General features: G+C 48.4%; 7 protein-coding genes across 7 annotated transcripts; 3 read left to right on the forward strand and 4 right to left on the reverse strand.

Annotated features, from left to right (window-relative positions):
* Positions 1-26: 26 nt before the first annotated feature.
* Positions 27-1,527, reverse strand: FPRO_09031 (uncharacterized protein; the record flags this gene model as incomplete). The annotated part of the gene is made up of 3 exons (XM_031224476.1): positions 27-1,094; positions 1,170-1,399; positions 1,452-1,527. 3 exons carry the CDS (start codon positions 1,525-1,527, stop codon positions 27-29), a joined length of 1,374 nt encoding a protein of 457 aa, XP_031089731.1.
* A 650-nt stretch (positions 1,528-2,177) lies between these two features.
* Positions 2,178-4,107, forward strand: FPRO_09030 (uncharacterized protein; the record flags this gene model as incomplete). Its single annotated transcript, XM_031224477.1, has 3 exons — positions 2,178-2,975; positions 3,022-3,411; positions 3,472-4,107. The coding sequence occupies 3 exons, from the start codon at positions 2,178-2,180 to the stop codon at positions 4,105-4,107; spliced, it is 1,824 nt and encodes a 607-aa protein (XP_031089732.1).
* A 44-nt stretch (positions 4,108-4,151) lies between these two features.
* FPRO_09029 (uncharacterized protein) lies at positions 4,152-5,093 on the reverse strand (the record flags this gene model as incomplete). The annotated part of the gene is made up of 1 exon (XM_031224478.1): positions 4,152-5,093. The coding sequence occupies one exon, from the start codon at positions 5,091-5,093 to the stop codon at positions 4,152-4,154; it is 942 nt and encodes a 313-aa protein (XP_031089733.1).
* Positions 5,094-6,419: 1,326 nt separating this feature from the next.
* On the forward strand, positions 6,420-9,506 carry FPRO_09028 (uncharacterized protein; the record flags this gene model as incomplete). The annotated part of the gene is made up of 1 exon (XM_031224479.1): positions 6,420-9,506. The coding sequence occupies one exon, from the start codon at positions 6,420-6,422 to the stop codon at positions 9,504-9,506; it is 3,087 nt and encodes a 1,028-aa protein (XP_031089734.1).
* Positions 9,507-10,642: 1,136 nt separating this feature from the next.
* Positions 10,643-11,773, reverse strand: FPRO_09027 (uncharacterized protein; the record flags this gene model as incomplete). The annotated part of the gene is made up of 3 exons (XM_031224480.1): positions 10,643-10,760; positions 10,807-11,682; positions 11,730-11,773. 3 exons carry the CDS (start codon positions 11,771-11,773, stop codon positions 10,643-10,645), a joined length of 1,038 nt encoding a protein of 345 aa, XP_031089735.1.
* A 1,411-nt stretch (positions 11,774-13,184) lies between these two features.
* FPRO_09026 (uncharacterized protein) lies at positions 13,185-14,579 on the forward strand (the record flags this gene model as incomplete). Its single annotated transcript, XM_031224482.1, has 3 exons — positions 13,185-13,224; positions 13,283-14,026; positions 14,080-14,579. 3 exons carry the CDS (start codon positions 13,185-13,187, stop codon positions 14,577-14,579), a joined length of 1,284 nt encoding a protein of 427 aa, XP_031089736.1.
* A 2,328-nt stretch (positions 14,580-16,907) lies between these two features.
* FPRO_09025 (uncharacterized protein) lies at positions 16,908-19,494 on the reverse strand (the record flags this gene model as incomplete). The annotated part of the gene is made up of 4 exons (XM_031224483.1): positions 16,908-17,345; positions 17,393-17,871; positions 17,923-18,064; positions 18,115-19,494. The coding sequence occupies 4 exons, from the start codon at positions 19,492-19,494 to the stop codon at positions 16,908-16,910; spliced, it is 2,439 nt and encodes an 812-aa protein (XP_031089737.1).
* Between the last annotated feature and the right edge of the window lie 723 nt (positions 19,495-20,217).

Raw genomic sequence — 20,217 nt, forward strand, 5'->3', positions numbered from 1 at the left:
CCGACAAGATTGTATGCCCTCGAGTTTCAAAGCCAATCCAGAATCGACCATTGTGGTAGTCTCGATAGGGTAACTGCAGGATGCGATGAGCTCGGTGTCATTGAGTAATGGTTCCGACAGCTTGGGTTGTGGCATGTTTCAGCAACGCAAGACGGCCCTTGGTATAAGTATGACACTCTTCTAATTTCATGAAACCATTCATGACTTGGTGTATTTAGACGAGGTAGTCTCTGAGATGGATGCATGTTGAGCATTATAAATCGACTGTATTGAAGACGGATACAGGAATTATTCTTTTTGTGATTCCGCCGTGGGCAAGGTCGACTTTTGACCGACGAAGAAACAGACCCTGGAGTGCCATGGTATCTCGTTCTTTTCCAGAGCAAATACGGGTCCAATATCCCGACTAAACCAGAACTAGAGGAGCTCTGATCAATGTAGATACAGCCTAGTTCAGGTAGCAATCCGGACAGACGCTCTGGCGCAAAGTATTGTGCGCAATTTTGTCGAACAGGCTGAATAGCTTGTTTGACGGTGAGAAACGGAAGGTATATTGTCCCTTTCTTCTTATCGTAACCATGGGGAGTGTGTTTTGGGGCCAGATTGGGATTCGTAAACGTGTCGTAGTTAAGACTCAGGTAGTACTGGTCCTTGCTTCGAACCAGTGTAGCTATAGGGGCGGCGTAATTTCCAACAGAACAGGGCGTGCGGTGACTTTGATGACGGCAGACTATGAGGACTTCTCTGTGTGTTGCCCCCCCATCCGGGACAAGATCTCGGATGAACCTTTCGAAGTCATGCCAGTAGATTACCTTATGCTCACAGAGACGGATATAACCTGTCCTTGCAATACACACTTTCTGACCAGCAGAAAAGCATAAAGATGGATGCTTGACTTTACACGCAGTGCAGAATTCCCAGTCCCATACATTTCTGGCTGCAAATTTACAGTTTAGTGACATGCGCTGTTTCTTGCGGGCGTCTTTGCATGCGGTACATAGACTTTCGTTTCTGATGAGGTCGCCGAGCCCTTTTGAGTCTTCTCTGTTGATCTTGTGACCAAAACAATGCTTTTCCTCGGAGTAACCACGCCTCTCCCCCCATTATGAAAAGTACGGGCGTGGCTCATCACAACATGCTTGCCACAAAGCATTGGGTTGCGAACATACTCTGCAGCAGTCGTCGCTTGAGAAAACGTGCGAAAGAAATTGACGATCCTGCGTCAGTCGTCTGAAACATCTCGAAACTTGACGAAGGACAAAGAAGGCGAATATGGAGGGTTTATCGTTCCCTTGATAGATATGATGAACAATAAGTATCATGACCTCGTCCGGTAGTCCGTTCAGCTCGGGTCTTGTACTTGGGGCCAGAGTAGTAGTAAGGCCGATCAGATCGATTTCTATTGTCGATATTCGTTAATTCTATAGGAGTCCGGGGTATTTTATGCTTACCTGACGGCCTCGGCTTCGCAAAAAAGAGGCTAAGCATTGCTTGGAGCCGGCTTAGTATTATGAGTAGTATAATCATGATGGATCCGGGTTCGTCTTTGAAGTCTTTGCGACTGGTTCGTCGAATAAGAAATGGAAATAGAAATTGATTAAGCGGAAGATTTTACTCCACATCCCAGGACTGAGGGTTGTCTTTTATAAAAGGACGAGTAGAATTCTTATCTTTTGCATATTGCATAATAGAAAATTCAAGACCTTAAACCATTTAAAAGTTCCTTTGTCAGCCAATCAATCTCGCATTATACATAGTCAAGTCCTGATGAGTTGAGTTTGGAAAAGAAGGAGACCAAAAAGTATGTTGACCACGAGGCGCTTGTTCACGACACAATTTCAGTACTCTACCAAAAGGAGGCAAGAAACTTCAGAGATTTTTTTTTACAACAGTGATAGTGTATGAATTAAAAAACATTTTACATACTAACTTTTATTATGGAGGTCTAAAGTTATATTATCTACCCTTGACGAGTGATTGAAAGCCTGGGGTCTGCTGTCCAAGCCACGGATTAACCTTTCAGCGGCCCCGTCTCAAATGGACCCACTACCGTTCGGTGATGTGATGCGGGCAAGAATTGTTCGGCGCTTAGCTCAATCTCCATCAAGTCGGCCTGGCGAATTTATAGTCATGGACTCACCGCATGACGCGCCATACTATTGTATGGCTGATACAAGATGCCGTCTCTGTCAATTCGAGTTGCGAGAAGGCGACTTGGTGATCTCGCGTCCGTTTACCAATCCATACCACTTGACTTGGGTTTAGCTTACATAAAAGCAGATATAGGAAGTCAACGATTTTCTATGGATTTCAAGCTCCGTATGACTGAGACTGTACACGATAGCTACGAATGGATCAATCTACATACTTGCGCAAGACGACGGTGCATGATGCAAGGTCGCCGTGTGCCATTCTTTCACCATGAATGCTTCTGCTTTAGGCTTTATGACATATCGGACGCCCTGAACACTTCTGGAGAATGGAGTTTTGCACCACCTGCAAGCGAGATCAGTCGACGTTCTCATCGTATCAAGAACCTGCTGGCCCCAAAGCTTAGAGACCAACTTCAGATCAGACTTCCTCCCGAGACTCTGATGACTATTGCTGGACATCTTGTGCGAGAATGTGCCGCTGTCACGGCTGAAGAGCAGTCGCTGGGCACCGCGGTCTCTGATACCACTATTGACGTTACGCGAGAAATATACGCCAATTATACTGCCGTCGATGGCGTGCGTTATGTCAAGAGTCTTTGCAATACGGCGCCAAATTCCGGTGACCAAGATCACCCCACGCTACTGAACAAAAAGAGTAAGCCAATTGACAAAATATGGATCGCTGAAGATCATCGTGGAATTCGGTCTGTCGTATTCTGTGTTAAGGATTCCCCGCTGGTAGGGCCAACACCGATTACGAAGTCATGGTGGAGGTCTCTTACTATTTCGAACGATACGAAAGAGATTGCAATAAAATCTGATGTAAGTACGATCTACCTATTGATGTCTTCATCCTAACTTTTTTTAGGGTATCAAGCTGCGAGACATCATTTTATCTGGTGACACTGAACCGAAACCCAACAACAACTTTGTTAGTTGGGCAGATCCCTCACACCCGGAGAATATCATTGACATCATGACACTTGGGACAATTGACGTTTTCCCCGAGAGACTCAGGATGATGTCCTTCGTATGCAATGCTCGTGGAACAACAGGATACACGGCAGTGACAAGTGGAACATCTGTTGCAATGATCCATGCTCACGGACATGACGATACTAGCTTCTATGCAGATGTGGATGCTGCTTACCCCCGCGACTTCTTTATGCACATGCCTCTAGATGATGGGGAATATGTTACTGAGATATGTCGAAGGCATGGACTGGGTGCAGGGAATCGGCCCTCGGCGTGTTTTGTGGTAAGACAATGACTACTGCCATCTTATATGCGATAACACTCGGAACTAACACTCCCCAAGTTCACAACCAACAAAGGAAGAAATACACTTTTTGGAACAAGTGGTCCTCCGGAGTCTTGCTTAGCACTTGAAAGGATCTTTACACCTGCAGAAAGCGGAACCACCGTATGGTTCAACGACTCATCATCGGTGCAATCAAAGTCACTCAGATATCTTGCCTACGACGTGACTGAACCGCCTTCTCAACGACCCTTCCCAGCCTCATCGGTGCCAAAAGCCCCGTACTTTTGGACTACGAGCACTGAGTCATGGTTCGTTTCATCCTGCAGCATGGAAGGGCTTGTGGCTATGAACCTCTGCAGGGATACGACAGTTGTTCATCGACCCATCATCGGAATTTTGGTAGAATACGACAACGGTCACCGGGAGTGTTTGGGTCAATATCGATTTGACAGGACCATGGAGAAGTTGCGGCTGGATCATGCTGCAGACCTGTATATTGGCAGCCTGAGGACCACAGGATCCTATCTGTACGTTGCGGAAATCACCACGTCTCCACCTTATGAAAGTGGTATCTCTTCTTGGATGCGCGTTTCTCGACATGGTAGACTGGAATGGTGGTCCTCACTCCGTCATTCTATCGTGCGTTATACATCAACCACAGCACAGTTCACCAATATGGAAACAAGGACCTAAATTCAGACTATGCTAAGAAAAAGACAAATTATTCCTCGTCAATCTTATCCGATTCTGTCGCGGGTGTAGTAAGTGACGCCTCGTCGAGAATTTACCCATGCAGCCTTGCCCTTGTATGTGACCTCCCTCCAGTCATCCTTGGTGGTTCTCTTCTGGTTGCCATTGATATCGTTGAAGAAATATTCTGTGGACCTCCCGAAGTGACCAACCCGGCTGACCTGAACTTTGATGAACTGATCACTGGCAGAAGTTGCCTGCCCGTATCCACCGGTGGCTGGCGTTGAATATTGACCGTAGTACGAAGTTGACGGGCCGGCCTCACTCTGTGATCCGCTTGCATATCCGGCTTGGGTTGCAACCGATCCATAGCCTTGCTGAACAGCTGGATAACCCGAATAGTCCACCTGACTGTATTCAGTCTGCTGATGACTAGCCAGAGGGAGAGATTGACTCGGAACAACTGGTGCTCGACGGAGCGGAGGGTAGGCTTTGACCGTTTCGACAAATCTGGAAAGGACCTCAGCCTCGTAGGAGTCCGCATTGACGTATTGAGACCGGCTTGCATCAGCTGGGCCACCGTGAAATGGTACAAGGGATGACAGATCCGATCCATAGACACTCCAGACACGGAACGAAACACCAACTGTAGTCATGACATATACAGACTCTAGATCATTGGTTCTGATGCATCTTCCCGCTGCATCAAGGGCTTGACTCTCTACCTCCCTCACACTGCCTGATGGTCGTTTAAACTCTATCCAGAGCATGGCGGATACAGTGTCATGGCTTGCGTCATACCTCTCCACTACCGCGTCCACTCTTCTGAGGGATTGGTCGGGAGGCATTTCACACAAGACCCAGTAAGCGTCTTCATGGAAGGTTCGCTGTAGCCAAACCTGCCAGAATCTGGAGGATCTATGCTCGATATCCAGCGAAGCATCTTGGTAGAGCTTTCGAAGAGGTCCAATAGATGGCACGATGCTCATGATTGATTTGTTGTTTTGGTCGGTAACCCAAGAAACGTAAAATGTCTGAAATAGACGGTGGTTACATGGACTAGAATGCCGAAGGATTTAGAGGAGTGTTGCATATAATTTTATCTAAGGACTGTAGAACAAATGCTTTCCGCATACCCGTTTTTATAGATAAAACATTGGCCTACGGAGCTTAACCAAAGCAGCAGACAGATTTAGGAATCCTTTGCCGCCCAGATGAAACATGATAGCCGCTGTCGTTATGAATACAACCTTGGTATTGAGGGCCGCATTTTCCCGTCCCGTGGGTCGCATTCCCTTGGCCAATTTCCGTAAGATTTGATAGGATTGAATGTTTTGTTGGTCCGGATTTAGAAAGTCAAGTATATAAGTGAATTTCCAAGCGCTTAATCCTAGAATGACCTAAGTTTAGAAAGACTTAAAGAATCATGACATAAACCCATTGAGTGCAGATCAATGACAAATCACTAGTTTTAAGCGCCGAGGTTTCTGAAGGGAACATTTAAGCGCCTTCAACATTTTGCAGGGGATATAACTGGGATAGCCATAATGCTCACATTTTAGTGAACATGCCGCTCAAGGCGGGATGATTGCGCACGACTATCTCCCCTCAGGCTATTTCTTCAGTTCGAAATGCTTGAAGGTTTCAGCCAAGGCAGAATCCCAGGTTTGTCATCAACCCGATACAAACCGAGCTAGCGGTAGCGGCTGTGCCTTAGCGCAGGTTCCCTCCCGCCAGGAAAATAGCTGTGAGCTGCCAATCGAGAAGCAAGGCAGATACCATTGACAAATGAATCATGCCTTAATTAAAAATGATAACCAAGGAAATATCTTTTCGGCACAGAAAACTAGCAAACACCTGGTAAAAAGGAAGCTCGGCGTACCAGGCAACAGAATTGTGCTTTGTCGCCCAATCAGAAAATAGCGTCGAATGGTTTCGACCAATCATGTGGCTAGGCAGAATTAACAGGCAGGCAAGGCAGCCATCGACGTCAATTGAGGCACAAACACCCGGGCTGACTCACTACGGCCTATCTACTGCATATAAGACGTACTGTAGTATCGGGCACTTCTCATATTTCTCTCTCTACAACACTTTTTCCATCATCGTCGTCCAATACCATTGTAATCAGGCTAGAGTGCTGCGCCTCAGACGTGCTTACCCGGAACCCTCACTGTGCTATCGCTACGACTTACGGTTCCCCATCGCCTCATTATTTCACCCCAGTTTCTCACCTGATATCGCTGTCGATTTGAGTCTTTGACAGCATCAGCCGACAGCGTCTTTTCCCCACGTCATCGAGAATAAGAAACAACATGTCACTCTTTGGCGGTTCAAGAATTGGTAGTCGTAGGGTTACCCCGCCATGCGGCTGCTACATCTTCATCCAGGACACGCCCAGGTACCTCCCTCAGGTCCAGATCAAGGCTCACACCACTATCCTCGCCACAACATCTCGCACCAACCTCAACCAGACTTTTGTCAATCCCAGCGGCGAAGCCATTGATGAATTGCGCTATGTCTTCCCTCTCTACGACGGTGTCTCCGTCGTCGCTTTCACCTGCACAGTTGGCTCTCGCGTCATCAAAGGCGTAGTCAAAGAACGACAGAAGGCTCAGCAAGTCTACAATGAAGCCAAAGCCAAAGGACAAACCGCTGGTCTTTTCAAACAGTCCCTTGAAGCAGCTGATACTTTCACCACCACTATTGGAAATGTCCCAGCCGGTGAGAAGGTGCAGGTAGACATCACTTACCTTGGAGAGCTCAAGCATGATGCTCAAGTTGACGGCCTTCGTTTCACTATCCCAACACAGATCGTTCCACGATATGGTGACTCGCAATCCCTCCCTTCGTCGAATGTCATCCAGAAACAAGGGATCTCATTCACTATCGATGCAGAGATGCCTGACGGCTCAGCCATCAAATCCATTCAGTCCCCGTCTCATCCTCTTTCAGTAGAGATCGGCACTACCTCTACCACGAAGTCTCAGGATCCCTCCCTCCAGAGAGCTTCTGCCACCCTCCAACAGGGGACTACCCATCTGGAACAAGACTTTGTTGTCCAAGTAGTCGCTACAAAGTTAGGAGAACCATCAGCTATTCTGGAAACTCATCCCAACATCCCAAATCAACGCGCCATCATGACCACGCTTGTCCCCAAGTTCAAACTGCCTGCCGACAAGCCAGAGATTGTGTTCATCTGCGACAGAAGTGGAAGTATGGGTGGCCAGATCCCTGGCCTCAAAACAGCTCTCCAGATCTTTCTCAAGTCTCTTCCAGTTGGTGTCAAGTTCAACATCTGCAGTTTTGGCTCTCATTTCAGCTTCCTCTGGGACCGGTCTCAGTCCTACAGCCAAGAGACACTCGACAAGGCTGTTCAGCACGTCGAGACTTTTGACAGCGACTATGGCGGTACTGAGATGTATCAGCCATTCGAGGCTACTTTCAAGAAGCGCTACAAGGACATGAACCTCGAAGTCTTCCTGCTCACAGACGGCGAGATTTGGGACCAAGATCGACTTTTCCAGCTTATCAACAAGGAAGTGGCTGATAGCAAGGGTGCTGCGCGAGTCTTTTCCCTTGGTATTGGCGCAGGTGCCAGCACCTCTCTAATTGAGGGTATTGCCAGAGCTGGTAACGGCTTTGCTCAGACGGTTGCTGACGACGAGAAGATGGACAAGAAGGTAGTTCGAATGCTTCGAGGAGCTTTGTTTCCTCATATTTCGGATTATTCTCTGGAGATCAAGTATGACAAAGGAGATTCTTCGGCCGAAGATGACTTTGAGTTGGTTGAGAAGGTCGTTGACGCGCTGAAGATTGATACTGTCCAGGACGAAAAGAAGGCCAAGGAAGTGGAAGCACCAAAGAAGCCCATCTCCTTGTTTGACGCATCGACCAAAGACGATGATGATACCGAGACGACTGAAGCCCCGGATGTTGATAACAAGTTTGACCATCTTCCTCATGTTTCTTCCCCTCGTTATCTTCAGACACCTGGCACTATTCCCCCCCTCTTTCCTTTCAACCGTACCACCGTGTATGTCCTTCTCTCCGAGGAAACTCCTTCACAGCAACCCAAATCTGTCATCCTCAGAGGCACTTCTAGCCATGGCCCTCTCGAACTCGAGATCCCCATAACGGTAGTCGCCGAGAAAGACTCTGTCATTCATCAACTCGCAGCACGGAAGGAAGTGAAGGAACTTGAAGAAGGTCGGGGATGGCTCAAGTATGCCAAGGACTCTGACGGCAAACTCCTCGGGGAGAAGTACGATGGCCGCTTCTCTGACATGGTCGAGCGTGAGGCTGTGCGCCTTGGTGTCAAGTATCAAGTTGGAGGCAAGTGGTGCTCATTCGTCGCTGTTGAGGATAACGGAAGCGAAGTTGAGCAAGGAGAAGCCCAAGAGGCTGTACCTGATGAGCCTTCGCGGCGCGCCATGCCACAAATGATGACTGCTAGCTTCGGTGCCGCGAGCAGCGGCAAACCTTTTCTTTCGTTTCTCAGCCGTTCTCGCAAATCAAACCAGCCAGATACTCGTAGCGCAGGGTTTGGGAGCTCTGGCAGTGTAGCATTCGGAGCTCCAGCTACAGCTCACTACGATGACTTTTCTTCCACGGGTCAAGGTGGGGGTCTCTTCGGAAGTTCTACGTCATCCAGCACTGGCGGAGGACTATTCGGCAACTCAAACGCTCAAGCCCGCAGTTTCGCCCCAGGGTCTAGTGCATCATCTGGTAGTCTTTTCGGAGCCGCGCCGCAGAGATCGTTTGGCACAGCTGAAACTCTGTTTGGCAGTGCTTCTATACCTCCCCCTCCTCCTCCTCCTGCAGCACCAACTGTTCAAGCCGCAGCACTCGCACCCCCCGCGGCTGCAGTTGATGAAGATCTTATCGATGAGTATCGGAAAGAGATGGATGAGGCTGCGGCTATGTCGCTGGACTGTTCACTAGAAGGTGAAGAGTCTGATGAAGACATGGGGTTTGCATTGATGGATGACGGACCTCCTGCTCCTGCGCCAGCTGCATCCTCTGCCTTTTGCTCTATACCTGCATCTTCTATTCCTACAGCTCCCAAGAAAAAGTCCATCGGCGACATGGAGCCTTTGCAAGCTTTGACTTCTCTTCAGACATTTGCAGGTAGCTGGTCGTGGAGTTCGGATCTTGAGCGTGTTCTTGGCGTGACCTCTGAGCAAGTTTCCAAATTGGCGCTCCCGGCTTCGGTCAAGGACCATTCAGAGAAGGACGATGTGCTGGCTACCGCGTGTGCTGTGTTGTTCTTCAAGAAGAAGCTGCAGGAGGAAACGGATACTTGGGAGATGCTGGTTGAAAAGGCAGAGGGATGGTTGGAGGATAACATTGGGGAGGGTGGTGTTTCTGAGCTACTTAGTGTGCTCGAGAAGTTGTTTTAAATAGTTTATTTATGGCCATATCTTGGAGAAGTGTTCAAGTAGTTAGTTAGCAGTATGAAATGACAATCTAGTTATTTATGCGTTCACATCTCCGTGTGTAGTAAGAAACTCAAAGAAATCCACTGCGCACGATTCTCCGACTGATGAAATGAAGAGTATCTTTAAGACAGGCCACATAAATTATTGTAAATTGATATTTCTTTCTCTACTTGTAGGCCATAATGCCGGATAGAGAAATAAAAGGCTGTGTCTGCCAGGGACGCAAGAACAGAATACGTTGTGATGTATCAATTGAAAATCGCATCCTGGAAGGTTGGGTGCCAGGATCGTGGATCGTTATCCTAGAAGGTGTCGCATGTAATAATATGTTCCGGTAATCAATTACTTATTATGTTTTATCCTATCCACTTATTCATGTACGTAAATTGGATAGGGGAAAAGATTCTGGTGCAGGTTACCTTTACCTCCATCAACAAAGCGGAGTGACAGGGATTAGAATTTCCTATCCTCCTATCCATCAATTCACACATCTACCATTTCAATTGATTGATAGTTAAACATCTCAACATCTCAACATCTCAACAAGCCAAACAGTACTGGACAATCACATTTCATTTCACAATCTGTTATTTCTATTTTCAACTTTTTCCCCATCTTCACAGTTTAACTTTTATACTCTTGTTGAAAATTGTTTTTATTGCGCGACATTTAAGCAACACTTTTGCTAGAGTTGTGCTCGATTCATTCTCATTGTATTAATCCCCGATGCTACAGCTTTCTTTTTTACTAATATGCTTTTCTAATCGTTATGGAGTTGAATAAATTAGACTTTCGCGTTTGCAATTTCCTATCCTCCAATCCTACTATGCGATTTGTTTTTCTCTTATCCGTCAGGAAAAAGTCAAAACTGGAAGTCAGGTCTTGACACCATCACAGCCATTGGCACTGCAATAATGCATGATACCGACTACATCACATATAAAGTGAATGAACCAAGCTAACTGGCGATGCACACACTTTACTATGCGCAGCTTCTTTTCACCGAGCTTAAAAGTTAACTGACGTGCACTACCTCATTCCTTACTGACACAACACGTAGCGATGACCTCAAAGCGTTGCAAATGTGACCAAGTCCTTTAGGCCATAGCTGTAAAAGCAGCCATAAATTCCTCAGTCACAGTCTCAATCCATTTCGAGTCATCCTTCACTGGCTCCCATCCCAACTCGCGACTCCGATCGCCCCTTGTCTCAGACCTATCACCGATCAGCAATGCGCAGGAAAAATAACTATTCATCTTACCTCGAACACAGTCCAAGCTCAGTGAGATGCTCATCACCATCGAACCAAGCTTTACTAACCTCCTTCAATCCAACACTCTCCGGTTCAGCGGCGAGTTTGCCTCGTTGATGGCCAACTCTTGCAATCTCCTTTGCTATGCCAAGCCAAGACTGTTTGCCATGGTTTGCAAAAAAGAAACCCTCTTTACCGAAGGGTACATCCTCACCTTCGAGAATCTTGGCCAGAATTAGGGTGTAAAGCGCTGCAATGTCTTCAACATGCGTATGATCCCAAACTCCCAATCCGTCCCCGGCGTACATTGCCCGTCCTCTCTCAAGGGCAGCCCTGACCATTGTCGGAATCTGTATCGACGACTTATTAAACAAGCCTGTTCCTCTGCCATAGATCAGAGGTGAGCAGATGATATACGTCTTGACATCCAACTCTTCCCCAAGTTCAAAAACCGTAACATCAGCAGTCCGTTGATGATACGGCTCAATTCTCTCCCTCATCTTCTCGTAAGCATAGACATTATCTTTATCCGAAAACACCTTCGTCTCAATGTAGACTTTGGAAACAGGTCTGTCGCCAAAGTTTGAGGTTCCCGAGTTGTGAATGTAGTGTACTTCACGTCCTGTCTTGTGCTTCCGTTGCGCAAGACCGCGAATGAAGGCTTGCGCTGAGGGAACGTGATAGCCGTTTGCGGCGTGGATGACGATATCGTGTGCTGAAGCTACTTCAGTGAGGAAACCTGTATCGTCGAGGTTTGTGAAGAGAAGAGGTGTTATTGGCAGGGAAGAGAGAGTCGAGGCTTGAGCTTGAGTGCGGACCAGGGCCGTGATGGGGAATTTTGCAAGGGAAGGATTTGCGAGGATCGCTGTCAATACGCTGCCACCACTGAAGTTGTAAGAAAAGGTTTTCAAAGGATAAAAGGGGGCACTTACACGTAGCCGGTGGCGCCGGTGATAAGAATTCTCTGAGTTTCCATGTTGTCTGTGGTTAATTGAACTTGTGAGGATCGTTGATTATCATTCATCATCACTGTTTGACTAGGGATACCGGCTATTTTATACTTTGAACAGAGGCTCAATGTCACAAGTCACATATACTGATGGAGTGTAGGGAGTTTCCCAAAGGAGAAATCGGAGGTTGTATGGACACGGCTTCGGGGTTAAGGAACCGGACTTAGCAACACTGGATGTCTCAAGCGGATTTAAACCATAGGTTGCAGGCTTGACAGGGACTCAGATTGAGAACGTAATGGAGGAGTAAGACGATAAGGTTGATTGGCTAGTGCTGTCTTTGAGCTTATCTCTGCTCGGCAGGATGGACCATTCCACGCTGAAAGTCCATCCGCACAAAGTGAGAAAACAGAGTGAGGCTGAAAGTGGATGTCAATCTTGTCCCCTTCCAAAGCGGCATATTTGCTTCTTCATACCGTCTTTGTGAGATGCCACTTGAAGTATTCTCGCAATTATACTGCTTATTTTGGTCGCACCAGTTGTAAACATTTGGACATTGGGCTTCTTGCATCGGCTTCTAAAAAAAGACAATCTTGAGCTTTCATCTTTTTATCCCACAACCTACCGTACGGAGGTGTCACATCAACAGCATCATTCCTGGCACAGACATGGATTCTACAAGAAGTGAGGTAGGTAATTCTCATGCCGAGGCCCTATTGGATTTGAAGGAGTTCCTGTTCACCAGAGCATACATCATAGGAAAAGAGTCTTTAGCTGATGGGATGTGCATTGGAGATTGAAATCCGAGAGAAATGCTACCTGGGTTCCATGCGGTAGAGAACATCCATGGGGAGTCGACAAGGGATGGAAACCACCTTACTATAGGCTCCAAGTTTTCTCTGCTGATTTAAGCTCTCGGCCACAAGTCTCAACTGTGAACAATACATCTGACTCAATTGATGATTTCCTAACATTCGCTGCCACCTCCATCGCTGCCTGCATTTCCCACTCTAGAGACTGCAGTAGATACTTCACTAGAAACCGAAACAGGAGCTGCTTCAACCCGCTGGAGGGCCTCTTCCTCCGCGATCTCTCGGCCAACTCCCACACCAAGTGCATAGGTCTCGCGGGCCAAAATGGAGTTGAAGAGGAAAAGGCAGGATAGGAAAAATGGAGGTGGCCGAGAAAAAACTAGCGAAATGGTGCGCTCCAATCCCACTTTTTTCTCCAATCCGCCTTTCTCCAATTCTACTGAACTCCCATCCCCCAATTCAATTAACTCCAGCTTATCTTACATTTACTAAAGTGAAAGGAGATGGGGAAAACTAAACTTGAAGGACAATGGTTTTTTACGGACATGCTTAAGGCGAATCTAAGCACCAATGCACGGATCCCACCTCTTCACCGAGACACAGAGCATCGCTTCCAACGACCATCATGGAGGCAGACGAGCCATCATCGCGTGGCTGTGAAGAGGGTAAGGCTCGAAATTCAACGCAAAAAAAAATTTCACCTCAAGCTAACAGGCTTCTCAGCAGGACTCAATCCAAAGCCCATCCTGAAACAACCACAGGGCATCTCTAACCCGCCAGAGCGGAGCCAGCATGCCTCTGATGAGCTTGATACACCACTGGACACCCATGTAGGCCCCGTGGGGTCCGGTGTCACAGATGCTTCAGCAGCCACTATTGCGGCAACCTCGAGTTGTGATGATGCTATCAATTCGCCTGGCGTCAGCGATGGAATCATGGTCTCTGTTAATCCACATGCATCAACAGCTCCTGATTCCGGAGGCTTGGGTGATGTCGGTAATGCCATGGCATTCATCACGGAATTCAATACAGAGTTAGACAGGGTTATTGGTCGATTCCAGGACGAAGACTCGGTGTCTTCTGAGTCACCTGCACAAGGGCTCGTCCCATCCCCAACCAGCTCTGTTGCTTCATCCTCTGCCGGGGCAGTCATTCCGTCTATCAGCATTCTTCCTGGGTCAAATGACAACGCAACCGACTCGTCTGCTGCCAACGCGCCTGCTGCATCTCCTGCTGGGGTGGCTGTCTCCTCCACTGGCAACACGGCTAAGTCGTGGGCTGCGAACCAACCTAGCGTATCCCCCTGGACAATCGTTCCATCCGCTGTCAACTCTGCTGTGCCAGTTTCTGCCAATACAGCTAGCAACATACATGGAATGTCTCTTGATCAGTCTTCCATGAATGATCGCACGCGGGCTGCCAAAGACTTGATCGATTCGATCTATCAAGCACAAGACACGATGACCAGTTTGGAAACAAACTTTCAGTCCATACGACAAGAGGTGAATGATTTACACAAGCAAAAACCCTCGAGGTGAAGAAAGTTCGCGAGGACCTGCACGCCGCGCCGAGAGGTCTTTTGGGTGACATTGAAGCATTCCGCAAACGACAAGACCGTTTCAAATCGATCTTTCAGAGTATTCACAACAGATCAATCGATAAACACCGAGAACGGTTTAATGCAACCAACGAGGAAATATCGACAGGATTCGAGCAGATGAGAGGCTACGCAGGCGAGTTTCGCTCCAGTATCAGGAAGGTTCTGAACAGTCGCAACTATGTCCATAACCAGGTAAAGCGTGTTGAGACAAGTATCACCACTCTCCAGAACAAGGTAAAGTACATTGAGGAAATTATCACCGCTATCCAGAACCAGGAGAAGCGCGCCGAGGAAAGTATGAACGCTATCCAAAACCAGGCTACAGGCACTGTGGCAAGTGTCAATGCTCTGTCAGGACGGGTATCCGAGATGGAACAGACACTTACTCTGGTCCCAGCTCTGGTTCGGTTCTGTGCTTAACTAAGAGAAGCTCTCAAGTCCATTTCTGGCCTGAACCAACAACCTGCTTTCAACAATAGTGGCAAAAAAAGACCTGGTGAAGCATCCGAGGGAGGCAATGGAAAGCCACCCCGACCTCTGAGGGATATTGAAAGTTCTGAAACATCGACGAAATGAGGGCTAGACTCTATTTCTGTTGCGAGGGTTGAGGGGCATCAGAAGTGCAGACTGGGAGAGGGATAGTGTTGTTACTGGCTCTGGACTATGTAACTGAAACCGTAATTGAGCTTGACAATTATCTGCGACTAATACAATTTTCACTATTGCACAAACATACACCCGAACTCCAGTAGTCGTCGCCATAACTAACACTGGTCATTTCACCGGTGACAACTGTGCGTGTAGCTGAGAGCATTATATGCCACCTCTCAGATATGGGAAGCGGAAGGAACTCATTATTCGGCGAACAGGAATGATTTACCTTACGAACCTGGTTGTCCATGTTTTTGCAATAAACCTGGCACACAGCTTGAAATTGGTTGTCCAGAACATCATGACATAGGTCAGCCGCCCAGCCCTCCTGATATTGACCAAGTAGGACGAGCTCGCCACCTAACTCCCCCAAGAGTTCACCAGCTGGATAAGTTATGACAGGTCTACTCTTTCGCCCATCTCACCAGCTGGGACGATGAGCAAGACAACTCGCGAGACCTTTGTGACTGTACAGTCGCAAATTGGTAGCGAGCAGAACTTGTATTGTCGCTTTGTTGAAACAATCGAGTTTAGGTCATGTGGCCATTCCATTTGCTAACCAGATGGCTTGACCCAGTTACTATATTTACTTGCGTCCAAATATTGGCAATGATGTCAGTGAAAACACTGCTGTCGTCAGGCCAGTTTATGTAACCGTATGGAGCTGGGACTGGTAGCTTGCAACAACGCCGAGGACGACTAGCACGACGACTGAGTGCTTCAGTTTGGAATGAATTCGGAATAGTAAGCCTTTTCTTCGGTCAACAATATTGCTGACGAATGCCACCATCTTGAAGAAAAGTCTTGGGCAACTCCTGAACCAAAGCTTTGCCAGCGAGTGGGTTACTGTTGAGCATTGCCCCCAGTGTGTCGGAATCTAGCGGGAGCGGAACAAATCGTCTGCTGAACCAGCGCGACGTCAATTTCTAAATCGCCAGCATGAAACGAGGATTGAAGCTGAGATTCAAGTTTCTTAACGTCCTTTCACGGCGAGTTCAATGGCCACTAGAGACATATAGTTGTCAGCAGATGGCTATTGAAAGACCTTCGACGAGAAGAATACTTTTCCTCCGGGTAGTCAGATGTGTGTCACAGCATGATACTTCACCTTGTCTGCTCCCCCAGTGAATTTGGCACCACAAATACCAGAGGGCAAATCATACTCATCTTCAATGGCACGAAGTTTTTCCATGCCAATGACGATTTAGACGCATGCTCCTCCAAGCGTTCTCAAAACATTTACCTACAGTTTGTTGCGGCGAAAATCTTTCCACTTTTGATTTGGCTTTGTTGTCCACGCTTCAGCTTGGTCTGGCCTACATGCTCGGACTGATAGCTGTTTCCAACAATGGCTACCTCGTCGTGTTTAGCTTCATCAGCCATTATCGTGGTGTTCTCATCTTAGGATATGATCCACGCAGCTATATCCCAAGAGAGTCATCCCCTAACAAGAGCTTCCAGACTGATCAAGATCTGCTTTTCGCCACGTCGCCAGCCAACCAAGACCTCATCTTTGCCAATGGTGAAGCCAACCCTGTCATCAAAGGATCGGCGTACGATGCTGTCGGGTTTCTCCCTCTTGGCGAACCCAACGAAGACATGGAGCCCAATCATGATGTGAACGATGAGCAAGCGGCTAATTCGCCTCCATGCTTTCCAATCGCAGCCCAAGTCGGGACAGGGGTTTCAATCTCATGGTACAAAGCTTCGGTTAAAGCATGGCTCAGCTGGGGGCGTTGTGGGGTTTCTGACCATAAACAACTATGAATTTCGTACACCAGAAGGCTCATGTTATCAAGCGCAAGTCAGACCATTATTAACCACAAACATGAGCAAGCGAGAAAAGGGGATCGACCAGTAGTGGGTCAAGAATGCCTTACAAGCCTTTCCTAGCGCCGACTCGCTTCACATCGTCGAAGGCCCATGGCATCACGAGCCCCCTCGTGTCCGCGACCAAGAGCCAGTCTAGCGCCGCCTCAGCGACCTGTAGGGTTTTGAGCATCACTCCTTGAGCGCAGCTGACAGTTTACTTCTTATAGCTTCATCTGATCGAGAAAGAATTCTCTTCCCTACTTGTCCTACACAACGGGCTCCAACTCACGCCAGAGCCTGCAACAACTCCAAATACTCTCCATTCCTCCCCCACGCCAATGCCACACTCTCCAGAACCCTCCTCCCCTCCTTCAATATCCGCTTGGGCGCATTCGCAGAGTAAATATCCCCAACACCACTGATATACGCCTTCAACACGCCCGTCCTGACAAACAACTGCACCATCTCATCATCGTTAGGTCGGTCCAGCCTTATGAACGTGGGATTCTCGTCGTCTGATCGATCAGGCGATATTTGACGCGTCACACTCCCGCTGCGTGGTTCACCTCCAGGTCTTCGTGATTTACTGCAGAATACGCTGTAGGCCCAGAGAGTCAGGGTCGCCCAGAATACACAAGGGGGTTCGTAGAAGGTCATTTTTGCGTAGCGGCGGACGTGCCAGAGGAAGCAGCCGCAGTGTAGAGCAGCGAGACGAGCTTTGGACTGTACTGATGTTAGCATCCAACGAACTGTGAATACGGACGACTTACGCCATCTTGCTGAGCCCATTCCGATATCTCCCGTTCCGCCTGCAGTGCCTCCTTCTGACTCGCAGCCTCTTTCCTCAAATGCTCCGGCGCCCTGAGATACTTCGCAAGCGTGATTATCGCTCGCCGTGGAACAAGCAGCACAACCCGTGAAAAGTGCAGATGCAGAACCGTAGGGTGCTCAGCCCCAAGCAACGACGCTATGGTGGCGTTGGCGGCCCAGTGAAGGGTATCGACGCAATCTAGAGCAGCGTTTCGCCAGTTTGAGTCCGAGAGCTGAAGGTGTTGAGTTTCGTCGCTGCGAGGTTCGGGGTTGTTCTGGGGGATCCAGGATGAGAGAGGACGCTTGCAGTAGGTGCTGACTGTGGTGTATTCTTGGTATACTGCGTGCAGGAGGAGGATGCGGGAGAATTCGCCGAGGTCGGCTTTGGCGGTTCGTTCGCGGAAGAGCTTGCTGATGGCAACTTCGAGTGTTGGGTTCGCTTGTAGCGCGTAAGCATGAAGTTTTGGGGGAGAGGTGGAGTGTAAATTACCGTCGACGCGGCGATGGAGTTGTATCCAATCTGATGAAGTTCCTTGAGACCAGAGACCATCGTGCGGTAACATCAGGTCCGCGACGTTGAATGTGCCAGTCTGGTGGTCATCGAAGAAGTACCGTCCCATGCGATCTAACAACTTCTGTGTGTCAGCCTCAATACTGAAAACACGCAACAGCATAAACTCACCCAAATGAAATAGCACAGTCGACGCCAAGTCTCATCTTCAACCCAGCCTCGCCATTTATCTTCGTCTCCTTCACCATGACCCGAAAAGCCTTGTCGAGATCGATAGGACGTGATGACTCTCTGCAGACTTCCCATCCTCTCGTAAGCGGCTTTTTGGAGTTGATTACCACCAGAGTATAGCAGACCAACTTGACTCAGTACAAGAGCCTGAGCCAGCGGTAGGCTGAGCTCTGATCCTTCCAGTTGAGCGACCAAAGTCCTTCTGAGAAATTCGTGGAATGGTACGACGCAGGCGTGGATATCCGCTGTAGCTGAGTACTGGCTCCCGATGACGCAAATCGCCAGAGCAAGAACCCAGTTTCCGTTAAGGTCTGTTGAATGAGGATGAACAAGAGGGATGATCGGGTCGAAGTGTTCAAAGAAGAGCTTGACGAAGTACTCGAGCAGCTTCAGTGACGGAAAGTCAGCGGAGGCATAGGGCTGATGAAACATGGAAGATTCGAGACACGTTTTTGCAAAAGCGTCACAAATCTTGCTGTACGTCAACTCTGTCATGAAGGACTCTCTGTACGCTTCGTCTTCGAGGATAATATGACTCAGATCTGGGAACGAAAGCGAGTTGGCTTGGAGGCCTGAGTCTTGGGAAATGGGGGGCAGCTGGGTGTATCCTTGAAGGCCTGGCGGTGGATATAGCTGCTTTGACTTGGCGGTGCAAGGACGTCGGGCACCGTTTGAGCTCGTGGCGTAAAGATCTCCGGGTATGGTGCGTCCAGAACTCATACTCAACTGGGGAGAAACTCCAAGGCCGCTTCCCGGGGAGAGCGATGTTACGGCTGACAAACGACGTGGTGGGGCATCGATCATGGGAAAGCTGGGAACTGGCTGATCTATCATGGTCGCGTTACCAGCATCGAGCGGCTGGTTCATATCTAGGCCTAGTATTGAGTAATAGTTTGTCTCAATCTGATTGTCGTACGGTAACCAGTTGATAGGGAAGTCCCAGTCAATGTCGTAAGTGGACAGATCATAATCAAAACCCGGTTGCGGCTCATTCCCGGCACTTTCAATGAAGGGACTGTCTTGCGAATGCGGTGTTTGATGTGAAGGTAGCGCAAGCTGCAAGTCTGATGGTACGTGCTGAGGCTGCGACGCGTGATCTACTGTCTCAACTGGACTGATGAGAGTTTGGTTGGGAGTATGCGCAATGGCACCAGCTTGTGAGGCCGGGGATGCGTCGATTGTCTTATCTCTGGTCTGGGGATAAGCGCATTCGAGTGCCCTGGTCGAGCAGCGCAGACACGGAAGGTTTCTCGAACACTTCTCGCGTGCCCTAGCGCACTCCAAACACGCTCTTCGCCGCCCAACATCGCGTCTCGACATGGCGGACGGATGATCGTGGATAGCTACATGCTTCGTCAAGATATCACTTCCATCATATCAGTGCCTCTTCCATCAAACGACTCCGCGCCACGTACCTACGCGTGAAGCTCTTGTGACAGACATCGCATTCAAATCCCCGCAGGCTATCGTGGCTTTTTTGGTGTCGCTTGAGATGCTCTGGTCGCTTGAAGCTTCTTGCACACTGTGAGCATTGGTACTTCTCCATTGCGGAGAAGGTTTCGGACGTTTTTAAGCTTGTCGGAGCGGAATTGATGTTGTTTTGTGAGGATGGTTTGATGCAGAGCGAGGTCGGGGACTTCCCCACTCGTGCATGGACATATCGGGCTAGAGTTGGTCTAGAGTCTGGGGTAAAAGTCACATCGGATGATCAAACTAGGCGCACCAATCCTGGAACATTATGGAGTTTTTGGACCATCTCCGCTTCATTGAATTGACGTCAGTTTTCTCGACATTCGGGAAAATGAAGACGAAATGCAATAGTGCAATAATCATTGTCATTACTATTTTGAGCCAATATATGTTGCAGTTCAATTCAATTGCGTCAAGTTGATCATTGTCGATATGATTCGATACCTCAGGTAACATATAGCCGTCAATGGAGACTCATCACGAGAGAAGCAAAAAAAAAAAAGGCTTTTCGCCGCTTTATCTAACCAGACCTGTTTCGGGCATCAGGCGACTGCTCAATCAACTCTCATGATC

Source organism: Fusarium proliferatum (assembly GCF_900067095.1).
Source record: "Fusarium proliferatum ET1 genome assembly, contig: FPRO_scaffold016, whole genome shotgun sequence".
Taxonomy (NCBI): Eukaryota; Fungi; Ascomycota; class Sordariomycetes; order Hypocreales; family Nectriaceae; genus Fusarium; species Fusarium proliferatum.